This window comes from Cyprinus carpio, chromosome A8 (assembly GCF_018340385.1).
Source record: "Cyprinus carpio isolate SPL01 chromosome A8, ASM1834038v1, whole genome shotgun sequence".
Lineage (NCBI taxonomy): Eukaryota > Metazoa > Chordata > Actinopteri > Cypriniformes > Cyprinidae > Cyprinus > Cyprinus carpio.
The window spans coordinates 22,729,216-22,747,988 of record NC_056579.1 but is presented as its reverse complement, the minus strand read 5'-3'; the positions used below and the strand labels follow the sequence as shown (position 1 = coordinate 22,747,988).

At 36.8% G+C, this 18,773-nt stretch overlaps 1 protein-coding gene and 1 pseudogene across 1 annotated transcript; both read right to left on the bottom strand.

Annotated features, from left to right (window-relative positions):
* Window positions 1-2,030: 2,030 nt before the first annotated feature.
* The window catches only part of LOC109095494, a 34,090-nt pseudogene continuing 17,347 nt past the window's right edge, over window positions 2,031-18,773 (bottom strand).
* LOC109095001 (protein FAM110A-like) lies at window positions 13,145-18,267 on the bottom strand. The gene is made up of 3 exons (XM_042762841.1): window positions 18,030-18,267; window positions 17,833-17,882; window positions 13,145-15,288 (listed from the first exon to the last, which is right to left on the bottom strand). The coding sequence occupies exon 3, from the start codon at window positions 15,182-15,184 to the stop codon at window positions 13,901-13,903; it is 1,284 nt and encodes a 427-aa protein (XP_042618775.1). The 5' UTR covers window positions 15,185-15,288; window positions 17,833-17,882; window positions 18,030-18,267; the 3' UTR covers window positions 13,145-13,900.

Sequence of the window (18,773 nt, the reverse complement as noted above, 5' to 3'; positions counted from 1 at the left end):
ACTTACCTACCTGTGATTTTCTAATGATCCTGAAGACACTGATTAGCATGCTCAGGTGTGTTTGATCAGGGTTGGAGCTAAACTCTGCAGTGCACTGGCCCTCAAGGGTAAGATTTGAATAACCCTGGTCTAAGGGATTGACTCCCTTTGGGAGCCAGTCTCTATCAAACATCCAACAAACACAACCTCAATCCACCTCCATGTTGGTTTCAAGAAAGGGGGTGGAAGATTGCCGCTTGATAATTACATGCATCCTGTCACTGTAAACTGGCCTGTCAATCATACTCCACATTTAATTTCATTTAACTTCCTACTGTATTGGAGAGAAAAGAAGAAGCACGTTGATCTACCAGCCGTGGGTATTTATGCAAAGAATTCTGCTCATATTTTTTGCAAAATGATGCATTGAAAAGTTGATGGCCAACGGGTATTTATAAAAGTTCACATTGCTGTTGTAGATGAAATATCCTAACACAGATAACATTAAATATATATTTTAAAATGTTAAATGTTGATTATTAGTAACTCTAACCCCTTATTTAAACCTTTCTACTTAACTGTCGATCACACACATCCGCCATCTTTGTAGTTTTTTAACTTTTGTAGTTCTGAACTGATTTATTCGTCAAAGCGCAATGGATTGTGGGTAATATAAGCCATTAGAATGTGCACAGATCCACACTTCAAAGATCTTCCTGAAATAGTTGATGATCTGAGGACTTCTGGCATACATTTTTTAACATACTATGCTTTGGGACACACTTATTTTAATATTTAATACTATTTAGGATGGATAGTATGAACATTGGGACGCAGGGATAGTTTCTTGTTAGTAACACATATGGGCTTAAAATAAAGTATGCTCTTGGGTACAATAAGCAAGCTAACATGCAGTACCATTTATATCTTCCATTCTATTTAAATATATATACATTTTAATCAATAAATTTTAGCGCGTCCTCAATAAGCGCCGTTTTTGAAGACTGCACATGCATATAAATGCCTAAGGGAACCCCGGAGTATGAGGTAAAAGGAAACCCGAGATGAATCAAACATCAAATAAAGAAAAATGACAGGGAATAAAACATAGTAAATTAGTCATCAGGTGCCATTCAATACAGCAACATCTCAGAGATCTCGAATAAATGAACGGCCCTAAATTGTTGAACTAATGTGGTTCAAATAACAGTGAGTGTATCTGACTCCGCCCTCAGTGCTACAAACCACGCCTCTACACGCAACGCCCGCCCACTATCACAAGTTACGCCCACCATTAAAAAACGCTTCCACTTTCCACTACCGCCGCATTGATAAGGCACACGAGTCATATTCTATTTATCACAGACAAAGCAACACATCCTGTTTGGTTTCCCTATGGTTTTAAAGCATTTTAATTATTAAATTATACAGTAATTGTGTGTGCATGTTTCAGACAAATATTGTCTACTTTAGTGGTGAGGAATTTTTAATTACTCCTTTCTCAGGTTACGTCCACTGTCCATATCAGAGAGTCATTGAATCATTGAATCGATTCATTTAAAACACTGATGGATTCAGGAACGCGACTATCGTGTTCCTCGAAGAGCAGCTTGCTTCTGCTTTGATGAAGATGAAGTAAAGTAAGTGGCAATATTGTGTAAGTTAGGCTACTCAGTGTTAACTTCATGTTCATTTTATCAGCATTGTCATGATTTCCCACGTCCTTATTCATAAAGCGAATCACAGCCGGGCTGATCGAAAGGCTATTCCGAAGTTTGTTTGTATATTACTTCATGACATTCAGTTTTTGATTTGTAATTAGAAAATGTTAAAACAGCATCAACAAATTCTAAAAAAGGAGTGAAAATCTGACATAAATTTTTATTTAGGGAGTTAATGCAGTTCTATACAGACATGTTTGCTTATAAAGTACTTCACGCATTGAATGCAGACTCTAGACATTAATATATTCAATAATCTGAAAACATACAACTTTTAAAATTCTATTCAATTATTTGAAAACCTTCCTCTTACTTGAATCATTAAAAAACTGAATTACTTCAAAACCTTAATTTTCTAAACCGGCAAGTGTGTCACTGTTAGACCTTGAAAAGAAAAAAAGAAAGTATAGAATGTACTATTATTAACATTCCTAAATCTTATAAGATTGAGACATTGGTTGACACTCATTTGTCTTACCTTGTGTTTCCGAGATCCTGTTGAATCTGCTTCCGATGTGATTTATTGATTGGGTACAAATAGAAAAACACTAAACCCACCAGCAAAAAGGCGACTGGTATGGGGGCCCAAAGCAGTTTGAGGGCCAAGACGATTTCATCCACATGACTACATGCACCTGCTTTATATCCTGTGAAGCTTCAACAAAACACATTGCTCAGTGTAAATATATCAAGACATTGCTCAGTGTAAATATATCAAGACATTGCTCAGTGTAAATATATCAAGACATTGCTCAGTGTAAATATATCAAGGTAAACATTTCAGACTTCCACAAAAAGGCTGAACTATTTCAGACATGAGCTTGGTTTTGGTTTGGTCAAACATTCTCGCCTGACAGTATTTAAAAACTTGCAGGACACAGAGCCTGAACGATCAAATTCGGATTTAGTGCCGATGTCCTCAGTATTTTTAAAAATTGACCGACTGTCACTTTAAGTGAGGCATTACATTGGCTTAAAGAGAGCGAGTGCTGACTCACTGTAGTGTCATAGTGGAGATGCCAGCAGACAGGCCGCCTCCGAGCTTGTTACAAAACCTCGAGCCAGAAATAAACAGGGGCTCCAGGCCTTTGCAGGACGGGTTCTGAACAGCAATCTCATCCACTACATCCGACAGCATTGACCTGAGCAAAACAAGGCATTTTAGCCATTTTACTGAAGTTTCGCAAAACTCACAACCACCATGCTAGGGAGTAGGCTGGTTGTTAGGATGTTCGGAGGGGTTTTTAGTGCATTGCTGTGGAATTTCTAGGGTGTTGCATACTGGCCCCATTTCAAAACTCTACTTCTCTCCTTTTGTGTAAATCGATTAGATTTTGTCACCCATTATATCATTCAGTAGGCAAAATTGTACATCTGTTTGCTTATAGAAATAATAGCACACCTCTCACTAATAAGATTTAATGTTTCATTGCACAGTGGTTCAGGATTAGCTAGTGGTGTGCAGAAGTTTAATCGATCAATGGCTAATGATAAATAAGAGTGTCCAAGATGAAGAAAAGGGGGAAAAAAAAAGAAAAAAAAAATCTAGTTTAAAAGACATGTGCCGAGTTCTTAGAAATGTACTCTTTGTTTGAAATGTAATGCGGTGTAATCATCAAGTAAAAACATTTTAACATATCGTCCTTGCATCTGATTGTAAGTATACACGTCTTAAACATTATGTAAATTTTAATTAATTAATTAATAATAATAATAAAAAAAAAACATTCACATGTTTTTGGGAGGCTGCACCACATGACATTTTACAACCTGAACTAACCATGTAATGAAAATTTGTTGGACCACGTGACTTTTACCCACCCATGTGGGACAAAATATTATTATAAATTATTTTGTTCAAATATTACTTAGCAGTGAAGCAGTTTTTTTCCTTAGAATTAATAATAAAATTTTATAATTAAATAATATAATATCATAAAACATTTAATAATTTTAATGAGGCTGTTCTGAGGCTTCATTATGGAGGACAGTTGTATGACCCTGACATTTCTGACTTTCCCCCTAAAAGTATGTTTGTATAAATTGCATTTTAATGTATTTTGAAGACATTAATAGATCCAGTTGACCCATCTACCATTTAATGCTCTCTCCTTAAGCAGTGATCGTATTAGCAAAATACCACTAAATATATGACCTCTCCATTGTGTAAAACGAATGACTGAGAAGTCATTTAATTGACAATGTAATAAAACCAGTGCACAATGTCCCATTAAAATATAAACGTTACCAAAAGTGATGGCAGTGTCCTGCATAAAACTTGTGAAGATTTACTGATGGATCACCAAGTGCTGAACTCTTCATGGTGAGGAATGCTGGCCTGATTAGCAGAGATGAACAGTGTGAAGTGGACAGATCTAGGTCTTACTGTTACTCACCATGGTAACAAGAACAGTGCCGCTAAACTAGAGCCAGCCGAAACACACGATCATGTACACTGGAAATTTCTCTGGCATGGAAACTAGGACCACCAGAGCTTGCATGAGGAGCTATGGAGAAACGCAGGCAAATTACATATTGATTGCCAAAAAAAAAAAAAAAAAAAAAAGTTAAGTTGTTTTACGGTGGGAACAAAATTAATAGCTCAAGTACCTTCCAGCTACTAACCCAGATCTTTAACCACCAGAATTACTATGTATGGTCTCTTCACCATCACCATTAAACAGAGGGATCTTACAGGTAGACCTATAAAAAGTGCAGTTTTCTTGCCCAGCCTCACCAGCGTCATCTGCCACATTGGCACTGATATGTTAGCAGACACCTGTACGCACATTAGGACATCCAATGAAATAAAAATCTCATAAACCATGCTAAAGCATATTTCCATTATAACTGATTTGGATTTTGGCAAAATAAAGATTATAATGACAATTATAAAATAGATACAGTAATTCTAGTCCTGGTTGCTGATTTGTCAATACAGTGTTCAAGTTCAGCTCCAACCTTGATCAAACTCACCTGCTGTAACTTTCTAGCAGTCCTGAAGACCTTGATGATCTTATTAAGATTTGATCTAAAATATACAGAACCAAACCACATAGGAATATCTAATCAAACATGCAATACATGTTACACAACAGTGTTGTTTTGAGTTTAATTATACAACTCCCTACCACATTTGTATATCTAGTCGGTCCTTCTCGAAAAATTAGAATATTGTGAAAAAGTTCATTATTTTCCATAATGTAATGATAAAAATTAAACGTTCATATATTTTAGATTCATTGCACACCAACTAAAATATTTCAGGTCTTTTATTGTTTTAATACTGATGATTTTGGCATACAGCTCATGAAAACCCAAAATTCCTATCTCAAAAAAAAATAGCATATTTCATCCGACCAATAAAATAAAATTGTTTTTAATACAAAAAAGTCAACCTTCAAATAATTATGTTCAGTTATGCACTCAATACTTGGTCGGGAATCCTTTTGCAGAAATGACTGCTTCAATGCGGCGTGGCATGGAGGCAATCAGCCTGTGGCACTGCTGAGGTGTTATGGAGGCCCAGGATGCTTCGATAGCGGCCTTAAGCTCATCCAGAGTGTTGGGTCTTGCGTCTCTCAACTTCCTCTTCACAATATCCCACAGATTCTCTATGGGGTTCAGGTCAGGAGAGTTGGCAGGCCAATTGAGCACAGTAATACCATGGTCAGTAAACCATTTACCAGTGGTTTTGGCACTGTGAGCAGGTGCCAGGTCGTGCTGAAAAACAAAATCTTCATCTCCATAAAGCTTTTCAGCAGATGGAAGCATGAAGTGCTCCAAAATCTCCTGATAGCTAGCTGCATTGACCCTGCCCTTGATAAAAACACAGTGGACCAACACCAGCAGCTGACATGGCACCCCAGACCATCACTGACTGTGGGTACTTGACACTGGACTTCAGGCATTTTGGCATTTCCTTCTCCCCAGTCTTCCTCCAGACTCTGGCACCTTGATTTCCGAATGACATGCAAAATTTGCTTTCATCCGAAAAAAAAGTACTTTGGACCACTGAGCAACAGTCCAGTGCTGCTTCTCTGTAGCCCAGGTCAGGCACTTCTGCCGCTGTTTCTGGTTCAAAAGCACACGCCTGTGCACGGTGTCTCTGGATGTTTCTACTCCAGACTCAGTCCACTGCTTCCGCAGGTCCCCCAAGGTCTGGAATCGGTCCTTCTCCACAATCTTCCTCAGGGTCTGGTCACCTCTTCTCTTTGTGCAGCGTTTTTTGTCACACTTTTTCCTTCCCACAGACTTCCCACTGAGGTGCCTTGATACAGCACTCTGGGAACAGCCTATTCGTTCAGAAATTTCTTTCTGTGTCTTACCCTCTCGCTTGAGGGTGTCAATGATGGCCTTCTGGACAGCAGTCAGGTCGGCAGTCTTACCCATGATTGCGGTTTTGAGTAATGAACCAGGCTGGGCGTTTTTAAAAGCCTCAGGAATCTTTTGCAGGTGTTTAGAGTTAATTAGTTGATTCAGATGATAAGGTTAATAGCTCGTTTAGAGAACCTTTTTCATGATATGCTAATTTTTTTAGATAGGAATTTTGGGTTTTCGTGAGCTGTATGCCAAAATCATCAGTATTAAAAACAATAAAAGACCTGAAATATTTCAGTTGGTGTGCAATGAATCTAAAATATATGAAAGTTTAATTTTTTATCATTACTATATCTAAAATAACCAACCTATCCAAAATAAGATAATGTAACTAACATCCTAACTACAACTCCCTACCACATTTGTATATCTAGTCTTACCAGTATAGCTAACATGAGATACTGTAACTGAGCTCCTAAACCAGCAACATGAGTGCAAAACAGTGACATTCCCCAAAGACATCTGGAAATGAACACAAAAAGGTTTCAGCAACCACTAATGGAGCACTCTCATAAAAATGGAAGTTATTTGCTGTATTAGTTCCTAGCTTCCAAATAACCATGATCAAAATAATGAAACCACCTTTTTATACATTATAGAAGATTGTTCTAGTTCTAATTTTACATGTACTGTATAAGTAAACCAGTCATCTGACCTGAAAAGCTACAGTGGAGAAGAGGAAGCAGAGGATCAGACGCTGGTATGACACATGGCCAATCAGCTTCTTCACAGCATTCAGGTATGTAGTGTGCATGTGACTCCCACCTACAGCAACCAGAGAGAGAACAATACATCTGAACAAAGCCATGGAATTTGACACTGAACTGGTGAAGAGTTTAAGAGCCAGTTTGATAAGATTTTATTCGTAAACAATGAATTCACTACAGTTTAAACACATATTGGTTCACTGCCTGATAAACAAAATTTAGCCTGCTATAAAGTTATTATTGTAATGTTGTTAAGAGTCCTTAACAAACCCTCACTATAAATCACCAATATTGTCTATATTCATGGAATCTGGCAAAACAAAAACAATACAAAACATATATTCATGGAACATAGACAATCACTTCACTACAGTCCAAACCCATATTTGTTAAATATTGTTAAGAGTCTATATTCATGGAATAATATATTTAAATTATATATAATAATTATAAATTATATTCATAATCAATTCACTACAGAGGAGGATTTTATTCATAATCAGTTCACTACAGCTCAAAGCTGTATACTTGTTGAATATTGTTGAGAGTCTTCAATAAAGTCTCATGCTCAATTATATATTTATGGAATCTAGCAAAAAAAAAAAATCTAGCCTGTCATAAAGCTATTATTTAATGTTGTTAAAAAAGCCTAATTCTCAATAATATACTCAAATGTTTCACTGATAAACATGCCTAAAATGAAACATAAACAATTCAAGCCCATTATGTTTCACTGATAAACATGCCTAAAATGTAACCTACCACAATAATAATAAAAAGTCATAACAAAAAAAAAAAAAAATTTAACTTGCAAAAAATAAACAAAACAAAAATTAAGATTTTATTTTTAAACAGTGAATTCACTACATTTCAAACCCATATTGTTTCTCTGATGAACATGTGCAAAATTAGCCTAATATAAAGTTATTATTAAATGTTAAGACTCAACAAAACCTCATGCTTAATAATATATTCAGGGAATCTTGCAAAACAAACAAACAAAACAAAACAAAACAAAAAGTAAGATTTCATTTGTAAACAGTGATTTTGCTACAGTTCATATTGGTTCGCTGATGAACATGTGCAAAATGTAGCCTACTATAAAGTTGTTAAATGTCATTAAGAGTCTTCAACAAACCTGTGTGCTCAACAATATAATCAGGGAATCTGACAAAACAAAACATTTTTGGAATTGACTCTTATTTGTGCAAAAATGTACACCGCACCTCTTTGCTCTTCGACCCCCAGGAACAGCACCGCAGCAAACAAAGGAGAGAGCACTCATGTGCTGATATCATAAAAGCCATTCACTGATAAGAAACACAGACATATATGTACAGTAAGTTATATGCAAACAGTCTTAGATCGCAAATTACAGGGGCTTTAGAAACCTCTCTAAAGAAAGTGTGAGGGGTCTGCAGTATACTATACAGTCTACATATAAGGCATTTTTCAACCGTGTTTCCAAACAGTGATTTGTCTAGATTACAAGAGTTCAAAGTTGGATTACATGTCAGACAGAATGTGAAATTTCACATGACACCACAGACTAAGAGTCCCCGAGGCCCCAAAACAATCTGCAAATTACCCATAGAAACTGCTTTAAAAAAGATTGATAGTAATTGTATAATTGACACACTAAACAGAACCAAAATTACACCCTAAGGTTCCTTCATGGCTTTGTTCAGATTGAGCAGTATTACGAGTAATGCTTTCCTCATCGAACGCCAGTAATTATAAATAGTAAAATGGCTGAGTAACGTCAGAAGAGTTGCACTGCACAGTATTTTACAGTGTGATGTGGGTGTGTAGGTGTTATCGTGTTTCAGTTTCGTGCAGCGCTGTACTGTGTGGGAGATCCAGTGTTTGGTCCACGTTCAGACAGGCTTGATCTCTGTCTTTGTTATACACCCACAGCTACTGACCCTGAATCACAGACTCCACAAACAAATCAAACCACACCACACCAGCTACTGCTCAGAGAAATGCCATCACACACTTCCTGCCTGGAATACGTTTTTTTTAATAATAGGTTATAATGGCTCTGTTGCACAATCTAGTGAGCTATCTACTGCCTAAATGGACAGCTGTTTTATAAGGCAGCATTCTACCCAAAATGTAACTTTGCAAGTGACTGATTTGGAACAGTCTCTGTAGGTGGCAACATTTGCCCCACACAAGCCAGGTGTAAACGACTGAGTGCTGCTTGTAATTGTAACATAGGGCATCAGTTCTCTCTGATACAGTGTGCTTATGAATAATGAAGCGAGCTGTATTGTTTAACATGTGGTCTTTTGGGTATACACTATAATCCAAATGTTTGGGGTCCTGAAATTTTTATATTTACAATCAGGCACTAGATAAAGAAGCTATTTAAAGACTTTTCGACCGATGTAATTGTTAGAAGGACCAGTCTCCAAAAGACAATGGCTTAGGAGACTTAACAGTTGTTTCCAACAGAGCAGTGTTCTTTTAGTATCATTATATACAATTATAGTATTTATTAATATTTCGAATTAGCTCTAATTTTTATATTTTCAATTATAATTTTAAGTTTTAATACATTTGTTATGTGTTTGACACTTTTATTAAGTTGTAAAAAAAAATCAATGTAGCCTTTTTATTTAAGTTCAAGTGATTTTAGTACATCAAATTATACTGAAGTTAGTCGGCAATGTATCTATTTTTTGTGAAGTAGTTACATTTGTGTTAAACTTTTTCATCTAATATTTATATTTTATATGATTACAGCTTTATTTAAATTAATGAAAAACATTTCTAATAAATAAAAATGCATAGCACAAACAAACATTGCATAAAATAGAAAAAAAGACAAAAAGTCACTCTCATGTTGTTTCAAACCTGTATGAATTTCTTTAATTCTTCCGTGGAACACATAAGGTGAATATTTGAAGCATGTTCTGACTGCTCCTTCCCACGTTGTTTCCTCAGAATTCCTCCTTTTGTGTTCCATAAATAAAAGTCAGGTTTGAAACAAGGTGGTTATGAGAAAATGATGACTGAATTTGAATATTTGAGAGCTGACGACTGAAGTGTTCTCACTGTAAGCTGTGGCAGAGTCTCCTCCCAGAAACATGTTGAGGGATGTATAGGGAACACTGTAGCGCTGCAGGGAGCAGAACGTTCACTTTAAAGAGAACAGCACATAAAAGACGTGTGGGGGAAGCTGTGTGATGTAACAGCCATTTGACCTCAATAATGAACACTAGAGTGCCGCTAATGGAAACCGGCTAATTTTGCTATTACATAAAAAGCATCACATGGTAAAAGGCTTATGTTAGTGATTGAGAGAATAAGGAAGGAAGTCATACACTCATGAAGGTCTCAAAAAAACAGCTGATGGTTAGGTACCAGGGCACACTGAAGGCTGAGCTCATTGCATTGCGGGGTATGAACCAAAGGAAGATGTAAGCGAGAATGGCCAATGACATTGACAGCACAGCCCTGAGACAGGAACAACCAGATCAGTCATGTCAAGCAGCATAAAGCAGCCTGAACTACTTTTAAGATTTCTTGCAAGTGTTGGCAACTTAGAACATGCACTTCACTTTAGAACCATTCCATTCTCAGCTCTTTAATAGAATGTAATGTGTTATTTTCAGCTTGATGTCTGTGATCATCTGTAGTATACTGTCTGTCATAATAATTATGACTCGTACATCAGTGTGTGAAAACAAACAGGAAATGCACTTACAGTGCAGAGGCCAGATGGTTTAAAAGCATAAATGACAAGCTTTTATTTTTTATTTATTTTGGCAATTTGTAAATGGACACTTTTCACATTTGGAATGCAAGTAAAGTATAACAGGGTAAACTTTTATAAAAGTGAATAGGAGATTGTAGCAACTATTTTGCAACTTACTGTCCATCATCATAAAAAAAAAAAAAATAACAATAATAATAACATAAATACAAAACATCATAGGAGTCGAATTGGTTGTGAATGTGTTTCATGTTTACTTTTAACTGAAAAAAAAAAAATGGGAGGGCGGGCTTCAACAGAAGGAAATGGTTTTATTAGATCAGGAGTAAATCTACAGAATACCGGGAGACTGAAGTAGAGCAGATGGCAAACGCACGTATGGCCTGCGATAAGAATGTATTTGATTATATAAATCATTAAGCTGTGTTTGGACTATAATTCAGCCAAAGGTGAGAAAATGCAGATTCCTCCCTGTACTACATCTAACAGAAAGATCTGTAGTGAAAAACCCATAGCAATGTTGGTCATCTGATATGGGACACCACCTTCTGCATAACACAGCTTTGTGGAAAGGGGAAGCCTCATCTTATTGTGAAGACACAGAAAGAGTGACAAATGCAGAGACGTCAGCCTCTTAAAAAAATGAAAAAGCATACAAAAGTTTAAAAGAGATATGCTCTTTATGGATGTGTTGCAAAACACTTTAAGAAGAACTTCCAGAGGTCTCTTGTCTTTCTCTGTTGCCATGTTCATCACTGATGCAAGTGAAAACACTGTTCGTTATCTAGCCGTGTTGTAGCAGGCGGCATACTGAGTGAAACTAGTCCGGCTGAATCCTGATTTCACTGATCCTCCCACAGGAACAGCACACTGTAACTAGAGCTGCTGGCACTCACATAGGGACTACTTTTACAAAGTAAACACAATTTGCAGAACAACATTGATTTTTTTTAATAAATCATTTTTCATTATCAACTTTCATTTGTTGGGTTACTTTCTGGATTTCATTTGGAGAAAGTATTTCAGTTAAAGACAAAAATCCTAAGAATTTCACTGTATCGAGAAGGATCTTATCCCATTCTTAAAATCTTATGGCATATTATGTCATTTTTAATGAATTTTTTAATTATTGTATTTTGATTTTGCTGAAGGCTTCCAGTGGGAGCTACTGGAGTATTTTAAAATATAAAAATTGAAGCATAAATAGACATATTTAAAGTGATTTAATTCATAGTTAAAATGTAGTTAAACGTAACATTTTCAATACCATTTTAAATTATTTAAAACATTTTTAAAATTTTATTTATGGTTCAAATTATATTTGAATGTTTCAATTAAAAATGTCATTGGAGTGTTTATTGCAAACATCTTTATTTTAGATACTATTATAGTTTTATCAATAGTTTGAATTATTATTTTTTTCCCATTTAAATTTTTGTTAAAAGTTGTAGTAATTTAAAAAAATAAAAATAAAAAAATTCTATAGTTTCAGTATAGTTATTTTAGTACATCATGTATGTTAAACAAAATAAAAATGAGAATATTCCTTGACAGCTAGCTGAAATAAAATAAGTTTTAATATTTTATTTTATTTATGTTTCATTGTATTTCAAGTAACAAAAAAAAAAAATTTTTTTTTTATATTTTTAATGGTTTTGCTTTTGGTTAACTATAATAACCCTGTTCGGTCAAGACTGAAAGACTAAATGCCATGCACCAGAAGAAGTATAAAAAAATAAAAATAAAACAAAAAACTTGTTGTCTTTGTCAAATAGTACAGTAACTTTATATCAGCATACTGTCAGTTTAATAAACATTTCATGTTTAATCACAAAACAATAAAAATTAATAGTTATGTTTATTTGTAATTTTTTTTATTATAATTATTAAGAATACAACCAAATATTCATCTTATAAATTATCAGAATTATCATAATTCGTCAGTTATACACTATAACAGTGCATTATGTATATAAAAGTGTGCACTATATAGGGAATTAAATAGTTTATTTAGAATTTGCAAAATGCCCGGCTCCTATTATTGTGCACATTGCATAGACAGTGATTTACAGTAAGTTGGAAACAGGAATTAGGTGGTTCTATTTAATGTTGGAGAAGCAACTTTGAAACTCTAGTTTGTCGTGCTGCAGTTTAAAGTAATTCAGCTCTAGTCGTGTCCACAGGAACCCAGTTTCACTCCTGACAATGTGTGACCCATGAAATGGAAAGTTACAGAGATTTGTTTTCATCACTTTGCCCTTGAATAGAAAACTTAATCCCAGGTTGTTTCTAGATGCCTGTGCCTTTCACAAACTCTTAAGAGATAGATGGGCTGGGCACAAGAGAAGGTAAGCGTTTCTACACTTTTGATGGAAATATACAGCTTAGAAAGTTAAAACTATGTTCTAAAAACTTAACTACATCCCCCACGTTTTTTCCTGGCCATAATAACAGGAAATGATGATAAAGTGAAAACAGAAAAAAAAACAAAAAAAAAACGTTGTGACCTTCAAATACTGTATTCTTTTAAATGCTATTTTTATGCCAGAGGAAACACCAGTTTTGACGCCACCCCAACTGTATTCATTACGGTCCAAACTGTTACATAGTATACAATGACAAAACAGAAATGCTCTGATGTAAATTAATTTTTATTCCCATTTGTTTGTTAAAAAGGTCTGTTTGTCAGTACAACACAACACTGGTTTTTGGACTGCCATTTGATGACAAACCCCTAAACAGATCAAAGCTGCTCACTTCTGCTCAAATCATACACAGAGTATGCTGTGCACCATTGCGTTCAGTGTACCAAATGTTATCAAAGTCATAATACTCATAATAAAGATCTGAGGCGACTTGAGTCAACCAATTAGTTTTAACACATTGACAAACAATAGAAATATATTTACATGTTATTTGTCGTCACATGACACAAGATATAAAAAAGATATTAAAACAAGCAATAAAGCTTAGCTGCAATATTTTAGTTTTTTTGGATGACACAAATAACTTTGCATTCATCAGTTTTGCATATCTTCACCAAAACTCCTGCCATTGTTTGATTTGGCCTGTCAAGTACAGCATGTCATTGCTGAAAAAGACAACAATGCAAAATAATGCATTGTATTTAAGGGTTTATTGGTGGTCACCATAACAATGCAACCATGCATGTGTAGTTATTGTTTGAGAACACGGGTGTTTATGGTAAGGCAAGTGACAACGATGCGTAAGCTACTGTATATGACACATGTACAGCAGATTCAACTTGACAACTCTAAAGTACACAGATAAGCGACAAAATACAAAATGCGAAAAGTAAGCATTTTGTACAATAGATTGCATTACATTTCTGTCTGGATAGTGGTTGTTTGTTACACCCTTGTTGTCTGTTACATATCGGCCACTTTGGGACTCTCTTTGGCCTGACGCATTCCATAAAGCCACTTGATCACTCGAGCATTTCTCTCAATGACGGAAACACCATAAACAGGACGTTCATCTTTTGCTGCTGCTGCTTCTTCCTCATCTTCACCCTCAGCCGAACGCTCGGATGCCGGGGCACTGGCGCTACGTAGACGTGAAACGGACACAATGTCAGAACCCGGTCTTGCTAACTCCTCTAAATCCGATGGGTCAAGGCCACAATAATTAAAGAAGCGCTCAAGCTCTGCTCCTGCTCGTGAAAAGCAGTCGCTGACGTCCGATTTTGAGCGTGTCAGTGAAGGACGCTTCCTGGAGCTTGTTGAGGAGATGCGAGTGATGGCTGGAGATGGCGGAGACTGGAAGTCATTTTTGGCTAGGAGCGAATCAACGGAGTTTGGAGTAAGTGGGGTCGGTGAGGGACATGATAATGATTCTGTGTTTGGTTTTATGGGGAGGGGTAGAGGTGGGCTAGTTGGGGATTTCAAAGGAGGCGAGGTTTGTGCAGCACAGTTTGGTGGTTTAACAGGTCCTCTGGTGACATTTGTTTGTGTGACATTGTGGGGCCTTTTGAAGTCAGTTGGTTGCTGATTTGGCTGTATGTATGGTCTAAGCAAGCGCAGAAGTTGCATTGGGACCTGCGGCATGGTCTGTTGCACCGGTGAGCGGTTCTTTAGCTGTGGTCTACCGGCCATCCTCATCTGAGGTAACTGGGGTCTGACGTCGACTCTCCGCACTGTCATGGTAGGACATCCACTTGCCCCTGAGGCTTCTACTGCAGCTTTCCCTTGACTTGCAGAAGTTGACCCCAGAGAAGGTTCTTCTGGTGTTGGAGAGGTGGTCTTGCATGGATCTGTAGCATCTTTCTCATTGCTGTTGGGTTGTGTAGGAACGACTGGAACGGTGGCATCCCTGACTCCATCAATCAGTTTGCAAAGATGTTCCAGGTTAAGGGGCGGCGTCTCAGACTTTGTGGGTCTTGCAGGGATCTTCCTTGATGGCTGTTGAGTACCTTGTCCATTCGGGCTGTTGTTGGAGGGACAAATAACTGGCTGCTGCTTCTTCAAAACCACCTGTTGGCTCTTGACGTACTTGGCCTTGTCTGCTTCTAAACGTTCCACTGCACTTGGTTTGCGTATCCCTGGAGATGCTTTGTCTGGACAACTGGACTCTGTGTTGCGACTTGGAGTGGCAGGAGTTCCAGCCAGCCTTATTATTCTCCGTGAAGACGGCTGGAGAGTGTCAGTTGACATCCTTGAAAAATAAAAATTCTGCACTGGTTTGCTTGGAAGTAGATGAATGGACTTACAGACAAAGTATACTTCCACATTAATGGGTTGGATTCATGCTTTAATACCTGGGGGAAGAGAAATAATTATGACAAACAGACAATTGCAACCAGACATCATTCTACAGTAGATGGTTTACTCTTCATTGTTTAGGGCGTTGTTTGTGGGTGGTTGCAATGTATATCAGGTTTTTAGAATGTGGCTGGGTTTGTTGTGGTTAAAGAAGATATTTTGAAGAATGTGGGTAAACAAATAGTTTCTGGTTCTCATTGACTTCCATAGTCTTTTTTCCCCACCCTATGGAACAAACAACTGTTTGGTAACCCACATTCTTCAAAATATCTGCTTGTTTTCAGTAAAAAATGAAAAAGGGGGAGGGGGGTAGGGGTGTCTAACGTTATTTCATGCATTCTGAGTTGTTTACACTGTTAAAGAGTTGGATTCTAATGCAAAACATGACCAAAGTCTCAAAAAACGAGTTGAACGTTTTTGCACCAAATACACTTCTTCCGGGTTCTTATAAGTTTTGGAATGTTTTTTTCGAGTATGGCCCTACATGACATCATGAAGGGCTGAATTCCTTGTATGAGCCCCTTCTCCCAGAAGAGCTCGACTGTTTTCAGAGAGAAGTATAAATCTGTATCTTTCTTTAATAAATCTGATCAAAAGAAAGACTCGGAGTAATGCTACTATAAAGGTACTCAAGATTAAAATGAGATTGGCCGAAACTGTGTGTGTCCCCTTTAAGTCTGATGTCATGTGTCACAGTTCCGGGGTCCAAACCAGTGTTGCCAGGTCTGCGGTTTTCCAGCGGAATTTGGCTACTTTAACACTGTTATCCCTGGAATGCTAATTTTACCAGGGGAAACCCACCAAAAAAATGTATTTTACCCCCGGAATGTGATTTATACTGGTGGAATTTTGAGTAGCAATTAGGCAGGTTTAGTTGTGAAAACCAGGCAACACTGATCCAAACGCTCCTTAAGATACAAAAGCAAAAAAAAAACAGTACTAAATGCTAATATACACTCATGATGTGCTGTAATACTACTGAAAAATCATGGTCCTAAGCTTTTTATCTCCATAGTGAAATATAATTTGGCCAGACAGTGATTTTTTTTTTTTATAATAATTTGTTAAAATATTGGTGTCCATCGTGAGTTTTTAAACTCCAACATAAAAATAGTGCAGTTTATAAACAGCTAACGTAAACCGCTAATGAGATACAATTCTCACTTAAACGGACTAAAGTTTTGGACCCAGATTCAGTATTTGATATGTCACAAGCAGATTTGATACATATTTGATATTCGTCACAAGCAGACAAGTGTGTTTTCCAGCATAGGGCCGACATGTAACAGCACCAATACCATCCAGTAGAACATGTTTTAATATGGTATGATTGTAAACTGTTTCACACATACATTTCACAGCATGGTTCGGTAACCATACCTTAGGACAGAATTGCGATATGAATTACGAATGGTCACATGGATTCAAATCCTGATTTTGCAGCACCGCAATGTCAACCTGCCCAGATTACTATAGACTATAGATTTGGTGGCAGTTGCCGAATGGTCAGATGGTTAAAAAGTCTCTACATATATGGCTCAAGTCTTTCCGTAAACAAGTCAATGGGATTTTCTGTCCTCAGTTTTATTGTATGCTATTGGAAATCGTTTTATTTGCTTACAAAAGTGATAGCACAACTCTTATCAGCTAGCTCCACAGTTTGAGTCTGGCCGCAACACAAATGGCACAGAAAGTTATGCTTCCAAAAAATAAATACTTTGGGTTAGAGGTATGAGCATTAATAAAAGTGATACTTGCTTAAGCAGACACCACTAATGAGCTCTTTAGGCTGTTGATGTATATTCCAGGATGGCTTGAAACCATTATGACTCCATTCTCAGAAGACTATATTAGCAGTGGCTAAAAGGCTAGCACTTACGTCTAGAATATTGATGAAACTAACATTCACTTAATTGATTTTTAAAGGAATTATTATTTGACTACTTCCTAAAATAACTGTAAATCACACTGAAAGCCTGCAGTGTCCTTCCATTTAGCAAACCAACATGACTGATATGAAAACATTGTTCCGAGACTGTGGGAAATACATTGCCCACTTAGGAATGTGACCTCGTGAGAAATGTGACGCTGAAGTCACTGGTTAACTCGAGGGAATTTTTGATGTTTCATACTGGATTTTTGTCCAGTGTTGTTGATAAATGACAGCTGTGCTGCAATGGACTTAAGATACTTTCACTTAGAGGCAAAGTACAGCCAATGACATACCAGCTCATTGTCTAAATGCTTATCATTCGTTTAACATATCAGCCAGCACTCCTCCTGAGGTTAAAGTGCGCCGTGTCTTTCCTGTCTAATACGATCCATACATTATTCCATCCTTTCATCCTCTCTGCTCTCCCATTGTCTCCATCAATTAATCAGTCTTTCTGACCTCACCCTCCCTTTATCTCTTTCTATATACTGGTTTAAAACACAACAATGATATTACAATTCAAGATGAATTAAATATGAAATCGATCCCTTAAGGCAAGAGAAAATAAGGTCAACAAGAATAAACGAAACACAAGATTTTCACTTACAGATTCCAGGGACAGGATACAGCATGTCTCTACATGATCCAGGATTGTTTCTAGAACCAAAACAACAGTTACAGGGAATTAAAAGGGACAAACTTAGATAACAGAGTGTAGTAAAGTATATGTAAGCCACATTGTTTAAAGGTATAGATCGCATTGAGACACATTAACAGACAACACACACACAACCAAACACATACCTGTGACTGTTTCAGGAAACTCAACAGCACTGCTTCCCCTCTAACCTCTAAAGTTTGAGTCAGGTAGGACAGAGAGAGACTGAGTTCAGTCAGTAATGTCTTTTGTGTGTCAGAGAGCAGAAAGATAGCAAGGCAGATGGTGCACGCGTGTGTTTGTGTTAAGGAGAAAGTAAAACTTGCCAGACCGGTTCGACTCTCTCCTCAAACACTCCTCCTGCCCTTTTTCTTGTCCCATCCAATCAGAAACTCATTCACGCTCCAGGAAGTATGTCCCATATGCCCTTTGAGTCACCTGATCACTAAAGGAAAAAGCCACCTTTTGTCTGTAATCTACGAGTGCTGCTGTATGTAGAGAAGAGACAAGCCGTTTGACATCAAGCAAAACTTACATGCTAAAAACAAGATGCGAGTATAATCATTTATTTTTGCATAGTGCCTTAAAAAATTACTTTAAAATACACACAAAAAAAAGAAAGAAAAAAAAAAAGACCATAATGTTTAGGATCAAGTGTTTATTTTCTCATTGAAAAAGATATCTTTTCAAAGTTTCTAAAAATGATATTAGGCCACAAAGCATCTTGACAAGAATATAAAACCATCACCATGTTGTTTATAAAAATACAATTCTAACATACAGTCCTTTGAGCTCTATTTTGCAAAACACAAAGTGAAAGTCATGTCTTTATTTAAACTCTCATTTACACAGAGAGAGGTTTGAAATGTCAGTATGTACATATTTACAGT

Coding starts and splice junctions, on each gene's coding strand:
- LOC109095001 (XM_042762841.1), bottom strand. CDS start 15,184: ATGTCAACTGACACTCTCCAGCCGTCTTCACGGAGAATAATAAGGCTG.